We start from the raw sequence: 21747 nt of genomic DNA, 5'->3' as shown, positions 1-21747 counted from the left end.
CCGACCTCCACGCATTTTCATCTTGCAGGACCGAAGCCGCCCCAGCCCTCGGCACCGCCGTTCTGCTTCCTGTCTCTCTGGATCTGAGCCCTCTCGGGCCTTCATACGAGTGGAGGCGTGCAGTGTCTGCGCTTCTGTGACTGGCTGATGTGGGCTAACAGATTGTCTTCAGGCTTCTTCCGTGCTGTGCCTGTGTCAGGGTTTCCGTGCTTTTTATTGCCGAGTGATGCTCCACTGTGCAGACATACCACGTTTCCTCAGCCGTCATCCGCCGCTGGGCCCTGGGCTGCGTCCCCCTCTTGGCTCTTGGGGATGAAGCTGCTGAGAACTTGGGGTACAAATGCCTCCTGGAGACCCTGCTTCCAGTCCTTTGGGGCATAAACCTAGACGTGGGGTTGCTGGATCCCAGGTAGTTCTGGGCTTCCCCTGTGAATCAGATGGTAAAGGATCTGCCTGCAGTGTGGGAGACCTGGGTTCGATGCCTGCGTCAGGAAGCTTCCCTGGAGGAGGGCATGGCAACCCGCTCCAGTATTCTTGCCTGAGAATCCCCACAGACGGAGGAGCCTGGCGGGCTGCAGTTCACGGGTCGCAAAGAGTCGGACACGGCTGAGCGACTAAGCGCAGCCCAGCGCGGGTCACTCCGTTTGCACTCCCCTGAGAGCTGCCATAGGGGCTGCCCCAGTTTCTGTTCCCACCAGCCCACGGGGGTGTGTTTCTCCACCTCCTCCCCGCCAGCCCTGGTCTTCACTTCTCTTTCTTTTCTTCTCACAGTGGCTGTCCTCTGGAGAATGTCTGTTTGAGTCCTTTGCCCGTTTACAGGTGTGTGTGGTCTTCTCACCCGCTAACGTTTTTCTGTCTCTGGCTGTGGTTCCGGGCCTCAGTGCTCCCCGTGGGGTCTCTGTTGAGGTGCGAGGTCTTGGTTGCCCTGCCCGTGGCATGTGGGATCTTAGTTCCTGGACCAGGGATCGAACCCACCTCCCCTGCAGTTCAAGGTGGATTCTTATTCACTGGACCACCAGCGAGGCCCCCCTTGGCCCATTTGAATCAGAGTTTTGGAGGATTTTGTCATTAAGTTTTAGGAGTTTTCTGTATATACTGGACATCTGATGTTACTTAGTAGCATTTTCTCACATTCCACAGGTTGCCTTTTTACTCTGTTGATAGTTTCCTTTGATGAGTGAAACTTTTCAAGAAATCCAGGTTGTCCAATTTTTCTCTTAATGCCCATGCTTTTGCTGTCACATCTTAACAAATCGTTGCCCAATCCAGTGTCATGAAGCTTTTTCCTTCCTCTGTTTTCTTCTAAGAGTTTTTAAAATGTTACTTTCAACATCCAGGCCTTTGATCATCTCAGGTTGGTTTTTGTAGGTGGCGGTAGGTGAAGGTCAGGACTCGGGGGCCTCCTAAGGCCCGGCAGGAGGGTTCTGTCTGAGCGCCCGAGTCACAACCGGCTTCGGTAGCTGCCTCTCTTCCTGCCCAGTGGGGAGCCGCGTGCTGCAGCCCTCGGATCAGCACCCCCAGACAGCACAGGAGTGGGGTGCTCCAGGGGGCTTAGGGTCAGGGCCGTCTGGGAGCAGAGCCCGAGGGTGGGCTGCCGGCTGCGGCGGCTCCTGGGGCGTGCCTCGCTTGTGCCGCCATCTCTGTAGAGGCCGTCGGGGGCGCGTCTCTGTGGCTCACGGCAGGCTCTCCCGCTGCAGCCACAGCGCCACCGCCAGAGCCCCTCACAGGTCCATCCGTGTGTCCTCTGACCCGAGGCGCGCTCCCTGCAGAGGAGACGGGCGCCAGCCTCGCTGAGCGCAGGCGCACCCCGCTCTGAGAGACTCCGGACTGAGACGCAGGCCTCGGAGGCCCTGTGACTTGGAGTCTTTGTCTGTCTCCTCGGTGCCGGCCGACTGTTGTAGATTGGGGACTGGTCGCTCATCTGTAGATGAGGTTTCCAGCTGCCCGTCTGGTGGCTGAGGGTTCCGGCTGCACGTGTGTAGATTAGGGTTCCGCTGCCCGTCTGTAGATGAGGGGCCGCATAGAGAGCTGAAGCGCCTTCCTCGAGGCAGCAGGTCCTGGGCCCACCCCCGTTTCTGCCGTCCCCACGTCCTCCAGCTCAACAGTTCCTTCTCCGTAGGAACCGCCACTGCCCCTGCCCCAGGGTGGCAGCCTGCCCCCGGGTCTGCACTTCTGGGTGGTGCCCCGTCTTCTGGCTGACCCTCCGCCTTGGGGGCTCAGGGCAGCTGTGGTTTCTGCAGGAAGCCCCGGGCTGAGTTCGGTGGCTCCGCCCCCAGCTCCGCGCTGAGGCTCCCGGCGTGTGCATCCTGCCTCCCTGGGGCTGTGCGTGTGCCGGGCCAGGCTCTGGGTGCTCCGGGTGGGTCTGCAGGCAGGTGGGTGTGCTGTGCTCCAGCTGGGCTCTGGGTGCTCTCGCTGCTGCCCACTGAGGACTGGTGCCAGCTCAGCTGGGACTTCGTCTGCTCCAGTGGCAGCTGCCCAGGCGCGTTGGCCTATGCAGAGCACGAAGGAACAGGCTCCTTGGGTTATCTTGTCCCTGTGGGGATGGGCGGCACGCCCCCATGCTGCCCACGCCTGCCTTCCTGGGGCCGCTGCGGATGGTGTCTCGGCTCTCCTGAGGGTGGAGGGGGCCTGTGCAGGTCTGTGCCCTGAGACGAGCTCTGGTGGCCGCTGCGTGCGGGTGGGTGCCACTGGGTCAGGGCTGACAGCCGCCCTGGCGCCCGGCTCTGAACACACTGCCTGTGCTCGGGGTGGGCCCACGGCTGCCAGGCAGAACTGACCTGTCGCGACAGAGCTGTGGCTCGGGGCCTGCAGTAACTGCTGCCTCCAGAGCGCAGAGCAGGAGCGTTTGGCGCGTGTGCCCTGCTGCTCCCCGCCACCGCGTCATGACCAGGTGGAGGCCTTCCTCGGCCTCGTGGAGGCTTGCACTTGGCTTCACTGTGGCCGTGCCCTCCGGGAGACGGCACTGTGGGGAGCCACACTGCTGTTCGGTCCCCGCTTGCTGTCATGTGACGCCAGAGCCTGACCCGCATGCCCACCTGCACCGTGCACCTCTGTTGTGATGGAGACAGAGTGTCCTCAACTGAGAGACCCCTGGCGACCGCCCCACATCTGTGTCAGTGACTGCTGATGTCCAGGTCGCCGTTAGGTCGCTCATGTGTCCCTGAGCCCCCTCCCTGGGCTGGGCCCGGGGCTGAAGGAGGCCGAGAGCTGGGAGACGCCCATGGGCGCAGTCTGCTGCGGAGCCTTCGCCGGTCAGTCTGCCCAACTGGCTCCAGCCTCGCGGGCCCCGGTGGGGCCTAGCCTTCCCCTCAGGGAGTGCCGTCTGATTGACCGCACCCTGTGGGTCTGTGCTGGCGGAGATGACTCCCTGACGCCAGTGGGGCCCGGCTGTTCCGGAGGGGGCGGGTGAGGGTGGGCCGAGCTGCCTCCCAGACATGCCCACCTGGTGGTGACCTGGGTGTGAGTGTGGGGTCTGCAGGCGCAGCCTGGGGGCACAGGCGCTGCGGGCTGCTCGGTGCCCAGGAGGCTGTGGGGCAGCTCGCGCTGTTGCTGACTCGCAGCATTTGTCGGCAGCCTGTCTTCCCTCGAGCGGTGATCGGGGACAGTGCGTGAGTTGCTGGTTCTGCACGTGTCGGCATGTTACCATGTGTCTCTCTCCTCTGTTCCCAGGCAAACCAATTTTTTCAGTTGATATTCACCCGGACGGGACCAAGTTCGCAACTGGAGGGCAAGGTAGGTTCTGGGGAGCAGAGGGGCGCTGTGCCCACCCTCGCCCGTCCCCGCTCTGCAGCGCACCCGTGGCGGCTCACGGCCGAGCCTGGGGTCAGCGCGCTCTCAGTGTTCTGGCAGCGGGTTTGCGTTCTGACCCTGCTGCGTGGGCTCCTGTTGAAGGCAGCCTGCACCCCAGCTTCCTGAGTGCGGGGAGGCTGGTAGTCCCACAACAGAACTGGAGGGGGCTGTGCACAGGCTTCAGCCCGCCATCACTGCACGTCTCTCAGGGCTCGGGAGAGCTCCGTGCAGTCCCTGGGGCTGGGGTTCCGTCCTCGTCTGCGCGGGCGTGCCTGCCTGCCGGGCTGGCACCCTGAGGTCCGGGGCTGATGAGGAAGAGTCCTATCTCCTGGCCGTGAGGCCTTCTCGGGGGCGCTATGTGGAGATTTTGACACGTCCACGTCCAGGCCCTTCCTGGTTTTTGTTTCTGTACTGGAGAGTTAGTGAGGGGCTGCCCTTTTGGCAGTTCCCAGCAGTGGAATCCCTCCCGAGATGCTCAGGTGTGTGTGCCCGCAGAGTGCCCGCTGCCTGGCGGGGGGAGGTGTGGGGTGCCCTGCGCAGCCGCTGTCTCCCTCATCGGCACGAGGCCCCCTGGGCCCCTGGCGGGTCCGTGTTGGAGGCCAGGCAGCGCCGACGGCAGAGCCCGGGCCTCTGGGCCCAGCACTGCTTGTTTCTGTGCGTCTGCCTGGTCAGCCTGACTGCGCCGGGCGAGGCCGGGGCACCGTGTCCGGTACCCGCTCCAGACTTACCGAGTTGTTTCTGCTCCTCCGTTGCAGGACAGGATTCTGGGAAGGTTGTAATCTGGAATATGTCTCCAGTCCTCCAGGAGGATGACGAGAAGGACGAGAATGTCCCCAAGATGCTTTGCCAGATGGACAATCACTTAGGTATTACAGGGTGGCCCTTTGCAGGCTTTGCGTGTTGGCACAGTGCCCAAGGCTAGCACTGTGTTTGTGATCAGAGAGATAAGGCCGTGCGGCGTAGCTCCCGTGGCCTGCTGTCTGACGCGCGGATGCTGGCTGCACACCTGGGTGAGTTATTCAGCAGAAGACCCGGCCCGCCCACAGAGCCACCTTTGGACAGTCCGCAGGTACCTCCGGTGATTTCCTGCTCACGAGTCATTCCTGCCTGATTCCACGGGGCTTTGGGACCAGTGGCCTGGAGGCAGTAGGGTTCCAGGGAAGGGTGCCCACGAGACAACTAAGCAGACGCCAGGACGGCCGCCGTGGCCCTTGGGGCCTCTGCCAGGCCCTCGGGGCTCCCCGACGGGGTCGCAGTTTCCTCTCCCGTGGTAGCCACGTAGTTCCCTGCCCTGGAGCATCTGGGGGCCGTACCCGGCTCTGGGGCCCGCCCAGCTGCCCCAGAGACGCTCCGCTCCCAGTTACGCGCCCCCGTGCGCACTGTGCCCCTCCCGCCATCCACGTGAGGGCCACAGCCTGGACAGTGTCCTGTGTCTTGGGACCCTGGGGGCTCCGACCGGCAGGGCCAGGGTCTCTGCCCGCTTAGTTGGCGCGCGCAGGGCGGTCTGCCTGCAGTTGGGAAGGAGCTGGTAGGTGGCTTGAAGCCGGTTTGACGCTCTACCGAGCCGCTGCCCTGGATGGTCTGGAGAGGGCGTCTCAGCCTTTTCTCACGAGCCCTCCTGTGGAGCGTCGTCCCTGGTCGGAGACATGTCTCAGCAGGCTGCACCCGGCTGACGCGAGGGCTCTGAGTTCCCAGTTCCCGGACCACGCTCAGCACTGACCTCCCAGAGACGAGCGCCCCCGCGGACCCTGCCCTGGGCGGGCGCTCGTGCACACGGTCGGCGCCCCGTGTGCCCGCTCCTGCCCCGACAGAGCAGCCTTCCTGAGCTGCGCCTGCCGCCCGGCCCCACAGACACGTGACACTCTGTTTCTCTCCCCAGCGTGCGTGAACTGCGTGCGGTGGTCAAACGGCGGGATGTACTTGGCTTCCGGGGGAGACGACAGGCTGATCATGGTGTGGAAGCGGGCTGCGTAAGCACTGTTTCCTTTCTTCCGTCTTGTTTCTAGAAGCTTCTTTGCTGGTCTTTATCCCACCCTGGCACTGAGGTCCCCAGAGCTCCAGCTTCAGGGCTGGCAGGAAGTACACGTGGATGGGGCAGCCACCCCCTGCCTGCAGAGCGGCTCAGCGCCCCCAGGGCGGGTGCTGGTGGCATCTCTGGTTTTGTCCTTCCTGCGGTGGGGTCCAGAGCCCGTCCTCCTTGGCGCTCGCCCACCCCCTCTTGCCCGGGGCTCCACGGCTCCACGGCTCCCCGGCCCCGAGCGCCTGCAGCCACGGTGCGCTTTCTCCTGGGGCCTCCCAGGTTGGGCCTGGGCCTCTGGGCCAGGCAGGCTAGGGACTAGACGCCTCCCGCTCCGCCAGTGTCCCCGGGGCTGCGGCTAGGAGAGCCTGCCTGTAGCCTGGATGGGTTCTGCTGGATGGAGGGTGTTAGCGGGGCACGCCTGCGGGGCCCGGGGACCACCCCAGTGCTGTTCCGGCCCCAGCGTCCCAGCAGGGAGTTCACAGGCCTGCAGGAGGGCCTCGGATTCTGTGGTTTTAGCCAATGTAGAATAACGCGTGTAGTACCCAGTTTGGGAAACAGAAGCAAATCGCGATCCCACCACGTAGAGGGGGCCGCAGGCTGTGTTTGTGTTTCCATGTGTCCTGGGCTGTGCTCCAGTGTAGATGGCGTGAGGGATCTCGCTCTGAGTGACGTCCGGGCCTGTGGCCGTCACGTCATTCTGTCTCTTGGACACGTTGCCAAGGTCGGTCAGGCTGCGAGCATCCACCCGGTACAGAGATGTGGCCTCACCCGCCCGGCCCCCGCCATGCAGCCGGCCGCTGTCCGTCTGTCTGTCTCCGTGGCGCCGGCCCGGCCCCCGCTGACTCCTCTCTCGCACAGGTACATCGGGCCCAGCACCGTGTTCGGCTCCGGTGGCAAGCTTGCCAACGTGGAGCAGTGGCGATGCGTCTCCATCCTGCGGAGTCACTCAGGCGGTGAGTGGGCTGCCCGGGGGGCACCGCAGCGGCCCCGTGGAGCGCGGGGCCCCAGCGCAGCCCTGCGCCTGGCCGCCCCGACCCCCGCCCGCCTCCAGCGGCGTCAGTGTACCCACGCCTGCCCTCATGGGCTGTGTGTTTATATCTTTAATGTAGAACTCCCCACGTTCCGCTGTTTATCCTGGGAACTGAGTCACTGCCTCATCAGTGGATCGCTAAGTCCGTAAGCGCACTTTCTTTATTCCACAGAAACCCGCACACAGGGGCCCACTGGAAAGCTTCTGACTTGACTTTGAGTGTTTAGAGTGTCTTCAGTGGGCACTTTTCAGGTCTGGACGGAGGCGGACAGCACTCGGTCAGAGGCCAGGGACCCCAGCGTCAGTGCAGCTCAGTCTTCCTCCGAAAGCCTGCAGTCTGGCTGGGAAGGGCCGGGCGGGCGTGCCAGGGGGCTGGGGGCCGGCAGTGAGCTGGCCACGTCTCACCCACTGCATCTGGGGGTGCCGTCTGCGTGTACAGGGCCGGTCCCGGAGGGCTCGTGGCCCTGCTGATGGGCCCCTTACAGCCCTGGGGCCTGAGAGGGACCCTCCAGCCACGCTGTGGCAGAGGAGGTGGACTCGGGCTCAGGTGAAAATGGCCAGGGCCCAGCAGGGCCTGTGCGCATTAAGAGGAGACGGACTGCGGAACTTCTAGGGCAGAGCAGAGGGGGAGCGGGCCCTTTGCTGGTGCCCGCAGAGCCAGCGGTAGGGGGTGTCCCGAGCCCTTGGGGAGGAGCCTGCAGCTGGAGCGGGGTCAGGGGGGCACGCTGCAGACAGTGCTGAAAGGGTGACCAGGGGCCGAGGGAGGGCCACTGGGTCACCCTGACTGAGTCAGCTGCGTCTCTGGAACCCAGCAAGCTGCCCGTGAGGCTACCCGGGGGCAGCTCAGAGAGGACGTCCATGGGCCCTCGCCTGAGACTGGGTCTGAGCCCACCCCCAGGGCTCCTCACAGGCAGGCAGAGCTGCTCGCCTTCAGTGGGGGCTCCTCCGGCAGCAGGTGTGAGTAAAACCATTTAAGAAAGGATCCGTGAGAAAGCAGAGACAATGGGTAGAAGGCGCTGGGTCTTGAAAAGCAGCGTGTGAAGACCTTGTACTGGGCGTGTCTGACCGGGACGGGCGCAGCATGATGCTGGTGCTGAGCTGCAGACAGAACACAGAAACAAACAGTCTTGGCCAGAAAGGTGAAGTTCCCACAGTTGATACCACAGGGTTAGGAAAACCTGAGCAAGTGGCAACCACGGGCAGGCTGGGAGTCACCTTCAGAAAACGGCTCCTGAGCCCCCTTTATCTGTTGAGGCATGGTTTCTGACTGTTAAGAATTATTCTGAAACAGAAATATTTACTCTTCAAAGGAAGCAACAACCCTGCATTTCCAGCAAATATGAACAAAGCTGGAAAAATCAGTAACACCAGAATACTTGTGAATTTAATAACATTTGATAGCAGTGATTTGTTTTAACTAAGTATGATGTATAACAGAAGAATTTTATGTTGTGCTCTGTTCACATATGTTAACATACTAGGAAGTTAGGTAAGCAAAGCCAGGGTTATCCTAGGGCATTCTGAAATGAATATTAGGTTATTCAGCATCAATTCCTAATAAAAATCCCTTTTTTTTAACGGCCGTAGATAACTGTTCCCTTACTGTGATAAGCTTCTCCCTGGGTCTCTGGGAGCAAGGGCACACGGGGCCCGCAGTTGAGCCTCGCCCCATTGGTTTGGAGAGGAGACGGGCGTGGGTGCTGTTGCCACGTCGCTCCTGGGGCATCTCTGCACTGCAGTTAAACAGAGTCAGAAGGTGCACAGGGCTGCCCTGGAGGTCCAGCAGGGAGGACGCAGCCCTCTCCCTGCCGGGTGCCGAGCTCTGTCCCTGGTCTGGGGACAAAGACCCCACCAGCTGTGTCAGTTCAGTCGCTCAGTCGGGTCCGACTCTTTGTGACCCCAGGGACCGCAGCACGCCAGGCCTCCCTGTCCATCACCAACATGCAGAGTTCACTCAAACTCCTGTCCGTCGAGTCGGTGATGCCATCCAGCCATCTCAAGCTATGTGGTGTACCAAAAAAAAAAGAGAAAGTAGATAAACTGAAAAATAATACAAAAATGAGATGATACGAGGAATGAAGCTCTTAGAACTTATAAAGCGTTGAAAAGCACTTCAGACTAATATAAATAAATTACTAAATTGGCCTCATATAAGAAAACTTTTGGTTTTCTCTAGCAATAGCCAAAAGTTAGCAGTAGCCAAAGTAGCAATTGGAGTATCCACAGATAAAAAGAGATACTCAGACTCCTAAAGAAGGTCTCAGAAGGCGCTGTCCGGCGGGAAGAGCGGAGGGTGGGAAGGGGATGAGCACGTGGCCTTACCAGGCCGAGGGGCCCGCAGGGCAGTCGCCCGGGGTGTGGCCGTGGGCTTGGGGCTGGGGCACTCGGCTGAGTGAGGCAGAGCAGCGCGGGGGCCTGGGCTGTGGGGCGGGGGGACCCATGTCGGCGTCTGGGTGAGGGCCTGTCGGGCTGCGGGGGTCATCGCGGTGAACTTGGGGCAGGTGGTCAGGCAGATCTGGGGAGCAGAGCAGAGGTGGGGTTTGGGGGCAGACCCGTGAGCTGGTCGTGGAGGGCAGTGCAGGGGGTAACAGGCAGGGCCGGAGCTCGGGGTGCGGCTGAACGGCGGGCGGGGGGCAGTGAAGATGCTGAGAGCCTCAGGGCGAGCCCCCCACCCCCACCCCACAGCTGCCTGCGCACCGGGGGTCGCGTCAGCCACGGGGCAGCACGTGGAGGCCGTGGCCCTGGCGGGTGTGGTTCCTGCGGGTGTGGTCCGGTTCAGGCCCAGTTGGAGGGGCTTAGGAGAGACCTGGGCCTGGAGCTGGATGGAGCGTGGCTGGTCTCCTGTAGAGACAGGGCGAGAGCCGTCACGGGCAGGGGTGGGCGCCGGGCCCTCGAAGTAGATGGCCTGGAAGAGCCATCGGAGAGTCTGGGGGAGCAGCGGGAGTGAGACCAGGGAGGGCTCCTGGGCGTGGCCGTGGGGACAGTGGCCGAGGCCAGGAAGCCAAGGTCGTTGGTGCAGGTGGAAGATGCTAAGGATGTTAGAAAAGTCATTCTCTGGGAATCGCAGGATGGAATGACACTGGGGAGTCGGTGAGCGTGCCATCGAGGTGGGGCACGCCTCCGGTGCTTGGTCTGAAGGCAGGTGGTCCGAGCTGGCCTGCGGGGATGTTGTGTTCCTTGTGGATATTGACCGCAGACTCGGCAGTGGCTCCAGAGGGCCTCTGGTAGGGCGAGGCAGGACACGGGAAACTCACACGGAGGGTCGGACGTCGAGGAGGCCGTGGGCTCCTGAGAACGCAGGGCTGGGAGTTCAAGGCAGTGCCAAGGCCCCAGAACTGGAGGAAAGCGTCATTGTCTGTGGGTGATGGGTCAGCAGCCGCGCGGCGGCTGGCGGGGCTGAGGAGGCTGCATGAGCTCAGCTGCAGACCGCATGGCGTGCTCCAGCCGTGAGAGGCGAGGCACGCAGCAGAGGAGGAGACGGAAGGAGCGCTCACCCACCAGACCACCAGCAGAACGTAAAATATAAAGGAAGTAATAATTTTTAAAAGTACCACGAGGGAGAATAACAGACTTGACAATAACCTCCTACAGGAAGGAAAACTGATGGAATTGGCGGCTGATGTCTGTGTTATCCACAGCTCAGGAAATTGCTGAGAAACCCACCTCCCTTCTGGAGTCCTCCTTGAGCAGGCCTCTGCTCTAGGCCTTGGAAGCACAGGGGTCTGGGGTGTGTGTGGAGCCCCCAGCACCCGCCCAGGCTCCGGAGGTTCCTGTGCCCCCTGCTACAGACCTGCCTTCGCCTTAGACCCCCCCACAGCCTCCTCCCAGCACACGGGGGCAGCAGGGGAGGCCGCAGACAGTGTCAGACTGACGGGCAGTCTTGCTGTGGCCAAGTAAACAAAAACAGACTCAGTGGGCTAGAAGGGAAGCCATCCTGAAGCTAAAAGGGAGCTTTGAATCGGACGTCACGCTCGCAGCACGTGAGGAGCCCCCCACCCACAAGCGTCCCACGTGCGGGGTGTGCAGCGTGCCGTGGGTGCCAGAGCCTGCTCCCGGCCCGCGCCTGCAGCGCAGAGTGGGGCAGCGGGAGAGCTTGTGCTGCCCCCGAGGAGCTCACAGCCTGGAGGAGAGGGCCCGACGGCTCTTGAGCGGCGGCTCTTTCAGTCTTCAGCCCCCAGCCCTTCCTCCGTACACGCTGTGCCCAGCCAGGTGCTGCACTCGGAGGAACCAGAGCGCCCCCGGCCGTCCTGCCCTCTGCACAGGGCTGCCATGCTTCGTCTGAGGATGGGCGGGGCCGCTGGGCGCCGGATCTCCTGTCCGTTGCAGGCCTGGTGGCAAGTGCTTCAGGCTGGTTAGGAAAGTCTAGTGATGGTGGTCTCGGGTCAAGTCTGCGCAGCCCTGAGCCCCGGGGCTGCCGGCTGCCCGACCGGCTGGCGGGCAGGGTGGGGCTCTGTGTGCACGCCCACGCCACGGCGAGAGACTGACCGCCCGCCCTTGTCTTCCAGATGTGATGGACGTTGCGTGGTCCCCCCATGACGCGTGGCTGGCCTCGTGCAGCGTGGACAACACCGTGGTCATCTGGAACGCCGTGAAGTTCCCAGGTCTGCGCCACCTCTGCCGGGGCAGTCTGGCCACGGCGCCCCCTGGTGGTGGCTGCAGCGGGTGGTCCGGGTCCCCTTGATTGGCCTCGCAGGGTCTCGCCAGTAACTCAGGTCTCTGTCGACTGTGTCTAAGGTTTAAAAGTTGACTTTAAAGGAAGCAGTAACTGAGTGCCCGTGCGGGCACGTGCCAGCTGGTGCACCCTCCCCACGGGCTCGGCCTCTGCCCCCGGCGTCTCTCTGTGATGCCCTTGGGCGTGAGCAGGCGAACACATTCCCCTCTGCAGAAAGTTGATTTCCCTGCTGACGGGCTGGAATCCCTCCCAACGGCAGAGCCCCGGCCAGCTCTGCGTTTCCAGCCCACGAGGTGCTTCCTGTCCTGGTCTGTCGGGGCGGGTCCCGTCTCGCATACCTCGTCCTCAGTGAGGACAAACAGGGACCCCACGGTGCAGGGCCTGCCCCTGCGCGGTCAGGGCGGCTCTGGCGGGTGGGCTCCTGTCCAGAAGGGAGACCAGCAGCAGGACTGTGCTCCCAGCAGGACGAGGGGTGCGGCTCGGCTTTGGCCCCTGCCCCAGAGGGCACACGCAGCCTCGGTGTGTGTTAGCCGTGGCTGGGGGACGGTGCTGGGGCCCAGCTCCTGGGTGAGAGCAGAACGTGGGCTCTTCTGCGCATGCCAGCGCCAGGGGCTGGCCGGGACGGCTCCTGAAGCCCCCTCTTGGCCAGCTGGCCCTCCACCCGTGTTTCTAGACAGAGTTTTCCTCTGGTGAAGTCTTTCCAACCCTTCTTATTTGTCCTCACAGAAATCCTAGCCACTCTGAGAGGCCATTCTGGCCTGGTGAAGGGCCTGACCTGGGATCCTGTTGGTAAATACATCGCCTCTCAAGCTGATGACCGCAGCCTGAAGGTGTGGAGGACGCTGGACTGGCAGTTAGAGACCAGCATCACCAAGCCTTTCGACGAGGTGAGGGCCCACAGTCCCCCACCCCACTGCACCCACACCGCCCCTGGCGCGGGGCAGAGCTGCGCAGCCCAGCCCTGGGGGAGCCCAGAGTTCCCTTCTCGGGAGCTGTTAAACATCTGCCTTTGCAGTGGAGAGGCCTGTGTGGCTGAGCGCTGGCGCGGGTGCAGCGCGCGCCCCCGGCGGGACTAGAGGCAGCGCCTGTGCCGGCCAGTGCGCCTGCCGGCCTCTGCCCTGGGGGCAGGCAGCCTCTGCGGGGCCTTGGCAGTCCCTGCACAGCGTCCAGAGGTGCGGCTGCAGCGGCTCGTGTGCTGTTTTCCCTTCCCTCATTCAAGTTCTGCCTTCACGCGGGGTCAGAGCTGGGGCTTGCCGTGGTCCGGGAGACGCTTCCTTGGCGCCTCCTGAGTGTGCACGCCCCCGTGTCCGGCTGTCCTGGTGCAGGTGTGTCTCCACGCTGCACTTGGGCTCTGCCTTGTGAGCCGCCTCCACGCCTGCACAGCCTGGGTCTAGCCCCCCTCGGCCTTCGGCCCGGGGCGACCCTGAGCTTCAGCAGCTGCTTTTAGCAGCATCGCCTCACCCTCAGGAGATCTGGTGTCAGGGCTGCCTGGGTCGGGAAGCAGGGCCTCTCTGCTGTGCCCTTGGCAGTTTGTGGGGACTTTGCCAACCTCTCGTTGGCTGGTGGCTCAGGAGAGCAGTCGGGCCCTCGTGGTCCCTGCTGCCGTGCCAGGACAGGCTCGCGGCCAGACCCCCCAAGGGTCAGCAGGGCTCTGCGACAGCCACAGCACTTGCTCTGCAGACCCCCGTGGGCTCACCGGGGCTGGGCGGAGGAGGGTCTGTGGTCAGAAGCAGTGGACGGGGGTGCCGCCTGGCTGGCGCTCAGAGCCTGTGTGCTGAGTGGTGGGGCAGCAGAGCCGCGCGGCGCCGCTCAGCCTGAGTCCTGGGGCGGGTTTTGGTGTTGGAGTTGGCCTTGGGCTCCACTCAAGCACAGGTGCTCCTTGCAGTGTGGAGGGACGACCCACGTGCTGCGGCTCAGCTGGTCTCCAGACGGACACTACCTGGTGTCTGCTCACGCCATGAACAACTCCGGCCCCACCGCCCAGATCATCGAGCGGGAGGGCTGGAAGACCAACATGGACTTTGTTGGGCATCGGAAAGCTGTGACTGTCGTGGTGAGTCTCTGGGCCTCTGGCTGGTGGCAGACGGTGCCGCCCGAGTGGGATCCGCACAGCCTGGGCCAGGCCGTGCTCCCCAGGCCCAGGCCACATGTGGGACTGAGGTGGCGGCCTCCAAGGGCCAGCACACGTTGTCGTCCGGTTCTTCTTTCCAGTAAACTAATTACAGAACACATCCCGTGTATCTTACTGGCAAACGGACACGGTGATGAGTATCACCAGAGTCAGACTCTGATTAGGGCTACTGTGCGCCCAGCCTGGCCCCTCACGCGTGTGGGCCTGCCCGAGGGCACTCAGGCTGGTGGCCCTGACAAGTGGCCCACTCCCCAGGCTCCCCGAGACCCATCCGTGGCCGGCGTGGCTCCAAGGCCATGCTGTGAGTCAGCTGCCCCGCCTGGTGGTGGCAGCCAGCCTCCTGGGGAGCGTCCTCACAGGCCTGAGGCGGCTGTGGAGCAGCCTGTGTGAGCCTGACTCGGTCAGCTGTGGGCCACCGAGCAGAGGAAGCAGAGGGCGTCTGAGGCTGACATGGCAGGGGATCGTCCAGAACCCTGATCTCCGGTCTCTGTTTGTCAGAACGGGTTCATCCTTCCCATGCTTGATGATAGACATTAGGTGTTCTGGCCTGAACTGTGTGTCTTAAACAATTAAGAACAGCTGTGTTGCTGACACCGGCTTTTGTTAGAGCCGGGGGCTCGGGGCTGGCTCCTTTGCAGGGCTCGCCACGTGGCTGGCCTGGTGCTTCTGCAGGACACTCGCCCCAAAGCCTCCCAGCCCCCAGGCCCAGGGCCCACGCCTCTGATGCAGCTCTCCCGTCTCCCCACACCGGCCATCTGCCTGCCTCTGGGATGAGAGCCCACTGGGCCACCCATGTGCATCTCAAATTTGGTGTAGGGCAGGCGTTCCCAGCCCTTGAGGACCACCGTGTGGCAGGTTAGGAAGGGGGCCACGAGCGAGCGAAGCTTCATCTGTTCCCAGCCACCCTCCTTCCCCCGCACCCCGCCTGCGCTCTGCCTCCTGCATATTCTCAGGAGCATGAGCCACCCCACCCGACCTGGTCTGCGGAAGACCGTCTTCCGCCAGAGTGGCCCCTGGTGCCAGAAAGGTTGGGGGCTATCACTGCAGGGCACCTGCCTGGTGCCTGATTAGTTGTCGATTGGCCTTTGTTGTTTGACTTCAGAAATTCAACCCTAAAATCTTCAAGAAGAAGCAGAAGAATGGCAGCTCCGCGAAGCCCAGCTGCCCGTACTGCTGCTGTGCCGTCGGCAGCAAGGACCGCTCGCTGTCCGTCTGGGTGAGCCCCCGGGGGCGGGGGTGGGCGCTGTCCGTCTGGGCGAGTCCCCGGGGGCGGGGGCGGGGGCGGGGGGGCGCAGGGAGAGGAGAGACCCCACTCTGGTGGCGGGCAGTGGGCTCCGCCCTGCGCGGGGCCGGCCAGGAGAGGCTGGCGGGCTGCCGCAGACCCTGGGTGCAGGCGCAGGGGGCGCCGTCGGCAGCCAGGCTGCAGTTGGCATGCGGCGCCGGCCTTCCTTTCCTTTAAGAGACCCTTTATATCGACACGGAGCCCCTGGGGGGCTGCAGCGTGCAGATCGTCAGGTGTGGCTTCCGTGTAGCCCAGGCCACCCCTGGCCCCCTACCCCGGCTCCTCGCCGCAGCATGCACCTTGTGCCTGGGTCTTCCTATTTGGGGCTTCACACAATGCAGTTGCCTAGGGTTTATGGTCTGCACCCCATCTAGCTTTCACTTGGCGTGTCATGGTTGACATTTGTGTGTTGCTGCGTTAACGGTAGTTTATTCCTCACGGTTGACTCCCTGTAGACAGTGGGTCTGGAGTTGCAGGCCTGGAGGTTATCCCCGGCTGCATTTGCAACAGTTGTTGATGGCAGAGCAATCCCCGACCCTGCCCCAGACCTGGGCTGGTGTGTCGTGGGCGGTTCAGCGCACGCTCCCTGAGCTCCATCCCTGGTACTCTGAGCAAAGCCTCGGTGCTGGAGCTCAGGTCGACCGGTCCCCCGCTTCTGAGGGCCTGTGGGCGGGACTGTGGGTAGAGGGCCAGGCTGGGTCTCTCTGGAGAGAGGACTAGGAGGGCGAGGTTCCCATGGGCTCCAGGCTCCAAGTCCAGCCCCATCCTCAGGACTGGGCTGGCCGCAGGGCCTCCTGCCCACGAGGTGGGTTCCCAGGCCCTGGCGCAGGTGGGCCAGCCCCGTGTGTGGGAGCCCGACCTGCTGAACGTGGGGGCCTGTGCTCGGCCGCGTGGGGACCCTGGAGCGTGAGCACGCAGGTCAGGCAGGAGCGTGGCCTCGGACGCAGGCTTGCACGGGATGTGTGTGACGCGCTCTGCATCACGCTCTCAGTGGGCAGTCCAGTGCCTGACTTTAAGAGAGTATGCTGCATGTCCCAAGACAGAAGAAAGTGGTTAGTAGTGGCGACCCGGGGCCTGGTCCAGGGCAGCGTGAGCCCAGGAGGTGTGTGGCGCCGCCCCTGCGGAGCCTGGGTGCGCACAGGGGGCTGGTCCTCCGTGATGCTGTGTTGTCCTGGGACCTGCCTTGGCTGCCTCCTCCCCTGCGGCCCTGGCCCCATCCCTGCTCGAGAGGCCTTCCGGAACCCCTGGGCGTCGCTGGTCGTGTGGTGCGTGTGTCTGGCAGGCTGGGGCCGCCGCTGGGCCTTCTGGCAGGCTGAGCAGACATGGAGACGCCCTGTGTGCCCGCGCAGCTGCACTGGGGTCTTTGGTGGTGGCTCTGAGCCAAGTGGTCGGGGAGGTTTCACTCGTTCACTTGCCTTCCAGCTCACGTGCCTGAAACGGCCTTTGGTGGTCATCCACGAGCTGTTTGACAAATCCATCATGGACATCTCCTGGTAAGCTGGTCTCTCGGCTCGAGGCATGGTCTGGCAGAGGGGGTGGCACCCGCTAGAGCCCGAGGCTTCGTGTGATCAGGGCTGAGTGGCTGGGCCCAGGGTCCCAGCCAGAGCAGACCCCAGTGTACGTGTGAGGGGAACTGTAGGGCCTAGAGCCCTCTGGGATGGGCGCGGGGCTTCTCTCCAGGGCTTACGCCTGGCTGCTGACAGCCGTCTCTCTTAGGACCCTGAATGGGCTGGGCATCCTGGTATGCTCCATGGACGGCTCCGTGGCCTTTCTGGACTTCTCCCAGGACGAGCTGGGAGACCCCCTGAGCGAGGAGGAGAAGGTAGGAGCCATGTAGCTCTGGGGCCCTTGCAGCCTGCACAGACTACTGCTTCCTGAAGCGCCCCTGGGCTCAGCCTCTTACAGCCTGTCACCCTCACAGATGAAGCTCTATTCATCCAGAATCCGTCTCAGTCACGAGCGGGCCTGGGCGTCTTTCCTTGAGCCTACAGCCGCCCTAGCAGTGCTCATGCCAGGAGCGCGGAGGGGCTGCCGGGCAGCCGTCTGTCCCGTGTGCTGTGCTGACGCGGCCTTGGGTCGGCCGTCAGGACAGGGAGGGCGCCCTTTCCTGGCACTCACATCTGCCAGGCCCAGGGCCATATGTTCCCCCCACCCCCCTTCAGGCAGGGCTGATCCATCTTGCTAGCCCATGAGCAAGCTCCTCCTTGGTTAGCCTGAGGTCTGGGGGCAGAAGCCTGCGCCACCTGTGGCCAGGCCGAGCCTCCTCCGCGCGTGGCCTGCCCAGGATGTGCGCCAGCGCGTCCTTGGGGCCCTGCGCGGGCCAGCACAGCTTTCCCTGCCTCGGCTTGGAGCTCACTTCCCTCGAGCAGGCCCATGCCAGCTCTCCTCTCTAGGGGGCCACTGTTGCTGGGAGCTCCTTGGAGGCCTCTGAGGGGACCCCACTACGACATCACCCTTTGGGCGTTGGGATCTGCCTGGCTCAGGGCCCTGAGCCAGCTTGGCTCCCATAGTCCTGACCCGTGGGGGGGCGACTGAGTCCACCACCCCAGCTCTTCCCTCCCCCCGGTCAGCAAATCCGGGTGACCTCCCTTTGCCCTTGAGAGCCGTGACCGGCCTGGGTGCAGGCAGGGCCCCTGCATTGGAGGCATGCTAAGGCTGAGCTCCGATTCCTGATCCGAGACTCCAGGGCCCAGGGAGGGGCTTGTGGCCCCAGGCCACCCTGCGTGGGGTCCTTCCTGCTGGGCAGGTCCCCGCTGCCCCTGCTTCGGTCGCTAGTACCCCCAGTGTGCGTCTTCTGCTTGTGCCACCAGCCACACCCACGTGCTGAGGCCACTGTCCCCAGTCCATGAGTGGCTCGTGGCCCAGGACTGCTGAGGTCTGGGAAGGTGGGCAGGCCCTGCTTGTGATGGTTGGGATGTGTTGGGAGCCACACAGGCAGAGAAAGTTTCCCCTGGCCCGTATGCCAGGCTTTCCCTTGCTCTCAGGTGGGGACCTCCAGCCTCGTGGGGCTCCTCTGGCTGTGGGAGGAGGTTCTGGGTCTGGGATCTGGTTCTCAAGAAGCTTTTGGGTCCTTGCAGTGGTTTAAGAGCCTCATGTTACAACCCGAGGGTCTCGATTTCAGTTCAGCGAGAGTTTCTTGCTATTTGTTCTGCATCAGACCTGCCATAGGGTCAGGCATTCACTCGCATCCCCAGGTGTAGACGCCTTGAAGGCTGTGAGCACCCAGGGAGGGTGCAGGGCCGCTCCTGACACGCAGTCAGCAGCAGGCAGACAGCAGGAGGGCTCGGGGCCCTGCCCAGGGCCCTGCCTCTCTGAGCGGGGACCACTCACAGCTGGCCCACGGCTGGGCAGCATCACACCCCTCACTCGGCCTTCCCCAGAGCCGCATCCACCAGTCCACCTACGGCAAGAGCCTGGCCATCATGACCGAGGCCCAGCTGTCCACCGCTGTCATCGAGAACCCCGAGATGCTGCAGTACCAGCGCAGGCAGCAACAGCTGGACCACAAGGGCCCCGCGGCCAGGGACGCCGGACCCGCGGCCAGGGACGCCGGACCCGCGGCCAGGGACACGGGCTCCGCCTCCTCGGTCGCCGGCGTGGTCAATGGGGAGAGCCTGGAGGACATTAGGAAGGTGAGGGCCAGGCCCGGCGCCCCAAGGACACCGCCCGCAGCCTTCCCAGGGGGGTGGACACGGGGCAGTGGGCCTTGGGCCCTGCCCTGCGGAGACTGTCAGCTCCGCATCTTTCCCTGGGCGCCGTGCTCCCCTGGGGTGCAGGTGAGGGGGATGGGAAGGGCACAGACGGAGCTGGGGGCTAAAACCGTCCCAGGAGCTCGTACAGGGCGCCCCCCACCCCACGTGGAGTGCATACAGGGTGCGACTGGAGCCCTCGGTTATGAGCCTTTGGTGGGAAGTTTTTACGAAGCACGGTTTAGAGACAGGAGGTCAGGTCTCGCCCGGTAGGCGACTCTGCGTGGAGCCTGTGCCTGCGGGTTCGTGGCTGGCCCAGCATGTGTTCACTGCCTGGAGGCCCAGTCAGGTGGGTGCTGGAGGTGGAGGCAAGGGGCTGCTGGAGCCACTGCCCCTCAGGGTGAGGTCGAGCACACGTCCTGAACCAGGGGCTCCGACTGGTTGCGTCCAAAAGGCTGTCGCGTGGGGAGCTGGGCTCGCGTCCTTGCAGGCCTTGCCCGCTCACAGGCACTGACACGTCTCTCGTTTGTTTCTCTCCTTTGCCAGAACCTTTTGAAGAAGCAGGTTGAGACGCGGACCGCAGACGGTCGGAGGAGAATCACGCCTCTCTGCATAGCGCAGCTGGACACCGGGTACTCGCTCTCCCTGCGCCTTCTCTGGCCTTCTCTGGGCGCTCTTCCTCTCTCCTTCCGCCGGGCAGCTCTCACCGCCCAGCCTTCACAGGCTCGTGGGCAGACGGGGGCAAGCTGAGCCCAGGTCCTCGGAGCCCCGCTCCCTGACGGCGCTGCAGGTGGGCTCGTGGAGGTGCCTCCGTGGCTCTGCTGTGTCCACGCAGCTGGCCCCGCTTCATTGAAGGCGCCAGGGCGAGAGAAGTCAGGCCGGCCTTCCTCTGTTTCTTTTTACGCTTTCGTAGCATCCTTTCTCAGTAGGAAAGAAACGTGCGTGATACTGAAGGCCGTGTCACCCGCGGCCCAGTCTCAGATTCCGTCACTGTTTCACTGTGCGGTCCGCATCTTCCGTTTGTTCCTGGTTCTTGACCTTGCGTCCACTTAAATAACTGGTCCTCTGAAGCACTAGCTTGCAGAGGGTCCAGGTGCCAGCCTGTGAACGCGCCGTGCCTTACCTAGCCAGCCCCGTGCCTGGACGTGCGGTGTGTGCGGAGGGCTGTGCCTGTCCGTGCGTCTGAGCACCGCTCTGTTCCCTCGGTGCACTTCCCAGAACTGAGCGTGCAGGGCGGGGCCCAGACGGGCAGTGGCCTCGGTGGGCGTCCACTGCTGTCGTGGCATCTGTGGTCGGGCTGGCTTTTGTGTTGGTCATTCTCCCCACAGTGAGGACTCAGAGGGCGAGTGTGAAGAACAGGCTGTGGACGAAGGTGACCCGCTCCCCTCTGCCCGTCTGCACGGGCACCGTGCGCAGCAGCGCTCTGCGGTCTGCTCGCTCTCCTCCCGGGGCTGTTCTGAATCTCACCTGAGGGCTGCGGAGACCCTCCTGGGGTCAGGTGTGCATGCACCAACCGGAACCAGCCTCCAGACTCCTCGCCCAGGGTGGCTTCTCTTGAAGGAGCCTTTTCCCCTGAACCTACCCAGGCACCGTCCCCATCCGCCTTTCTCAGGACCAGGTGAAGCCCAGCTTGTGCGGAGCCTGACCACCTCAGAGCCACGGGAGGGAGGGCTGTACGGATGGGAGACGAGGCTGGGGCTTCTGTCCTGTGAGTCCTGCTGAGGAGGCAGGGTGGTGCCTGAGCCAGCTTTCTGCCCTGGGGCACGCGTTTCTTGCACCTGACTTGATGCTTTTGATCTTAACAACTTTTTCTCTTGATGCGCATGTCAAAACAAGTAACAACAGACTAGGTAATTATTAGCTTAACTAATCAAGAGAAAAGAGAAAGTGCAGATATTTAAAATGGAAAGAAGTGGGAAGCAATCACAGATAAAGAATAAACCAAAAGGGTGAAAGATACTTCTGTTGAACTTTGCAAATAAATCTGAAAATAGATTATTTTGAGGAAAACAAAAGTTAGCGAAACTGAAGGAAATGTATACAGATGAAGTCTTACAGAAGAAACGGAGGACAATTGTCACAGAGGTAACCTACCAAAAGCCACCAGACTAAGACAACTTTGTGGGAAAATTCTAACAAACTTTAAAGAACAAATCATTCTAATATCAGGTTGGTGCAGACGTAATTTCAGTTTTGGATCGTGAATTTTAAATCCTTATAAGTAGGCTCAAACACATCTTTATCAGTCAAAATAGGAACCATTGCAATCAGCAATTACATTTTTGCCGACAAGAAATAAGTTTATTCCTGTAACATAAAACCCAACAAACTTCGGGATCCAGCAAACTTGGAGAGCCTTCTCTGATCCTGCTGGGCATGGAAGTGTTTTCCGTGCAGAAGTGCTGTCGAGGCACTTGAAGTGCTACTCACTCGGCAAGAGGTCAGGTGAATATGGCGGATGAGGCGGAACTTGCTAACATCGCTTGTGCGACGTGCGGTCAAGCGCCAACACGGAGAAGAACTGGCCTTTTCTGTTGGCCGTGCCAGCTGCAGGCCTCACAGTGTTCAGTGCGCCCCGTTGATGTGCTGAGCATGCTCCTCAGATGTACTGGTTGTGCTGAAATTCAGAAAGTTGTGCTGGATCAGACCAGCAGCAGAGCATCTAACAGGGACCATGACCTTTTCTGGGTGCAGGTTTGGTTTTGGGAAGTGCTTTGGCGCTTCCTCTCGGTCCGCCAACTGAACTGGTCATCGCCAGTTGTCGTATACAACCCATTTCCCACTTTTTGTCTCATGTCACAACCCAGCCGAGAAATGGTTTATTGTTTTGTAGAATAAGTGAAGATAAGACTTCGAAACGATGATTTTTTGATTTCTGGTCAGCTCATGAGGCACCCACTCATCGACCTTTTTCACCTTTCCAATTTGCTTCAAATGCTGAACAGCCATAGAACGGTTGCAGTCGGGTTCTTGGACACCTTCTCACGTGGCTCTAATAGGGTCAGCTTCAGTGACGCTCTCAGTTGTCCTTGTCAGCTTCTGACGGCCGCCCCTTCACTCCTCTTCACGGTGCTCGTCTCCTTTGCAAAACTACTACAGCGCACGCTCGCTCGCAGGCCCTGGTCACGTGTGCT

The 21747-nt window shown here is 62.4% G+C and overlaps 1 protein-coding gene across 3 annotated transcripts in view; it reads left to right on the top strand.

The window, feature by feature from the left end:
• The window catches only part of LOC129629698 (protein HIRA), a 46803-nt gene that overhangs the window by 8029 nt on the left and 17027 nt on the right, over positions 1–21747 (top strand). The window contains exons 2-13 of one of the 3 annotated variants that reach the window (XM_055549861.1): positions 3670–3732; positions 4545–4655; positions 5669–5759; positions 6668–6762; positions 11345–11440; positions 12238–12398; positions 13397–13564; positions 14745–14858; positions 16347–16417; positions 16641–16746; positions 18305–18556; positions 19160–19245. In XM_055549861.1, coding sequence (XP_055405836.1) covers positions 3670–3732; positions 4545–4655; positions 5669–5759; positions 6668–6762; positions 11345–11440; positions 12238–12398; positions 13397–13564; positions 14745–14858; positions 16347–16417; positions 16641–16746; positions 18305–18556; positions 19160–19245 — 1414 coding nt within the window. Of the gene's footprint in view, positions 1–3669; positions 3733–4544; positions 4859–5668; positions 5760–6667; positions 6763–6918; positions 6986–11344; positions 11441–12237; positions 12399–13396; positions 13565–14744; positions 14859–16346; positions 16418–16640; positions 16747–18304; positions 18557–19159; positions 19246–21747 lie in introns of those variants that run through there. The other 2 variants (XM_055549862.1, XM_055549863.1) reach the window with 2 other exon arrangements.

This window comes from Bubalus kerabau, chromosome 16, assembly GCF_029407905.1.
Source record: "Bubalus kerabau isolate K-KA32 ecotype Philippines breed swamp buffalo chromosome 16, PCC_UOA_SB_1v2, whole genome shotgun sequence".
In the NCBI taxonomy this organism is placed as follows: domain Eukaryota; kingdom Metazoa; phylum Chordata; class Mammalia; order Artiodactyla; family Bovidae; genus Bubalus; species Bubalus kerabau.
The sequence above is the reverse complement of the archived record's forward strand: the minus strand, read 5'-3'. Positions and strand labels throughout refer to the sequence as shown.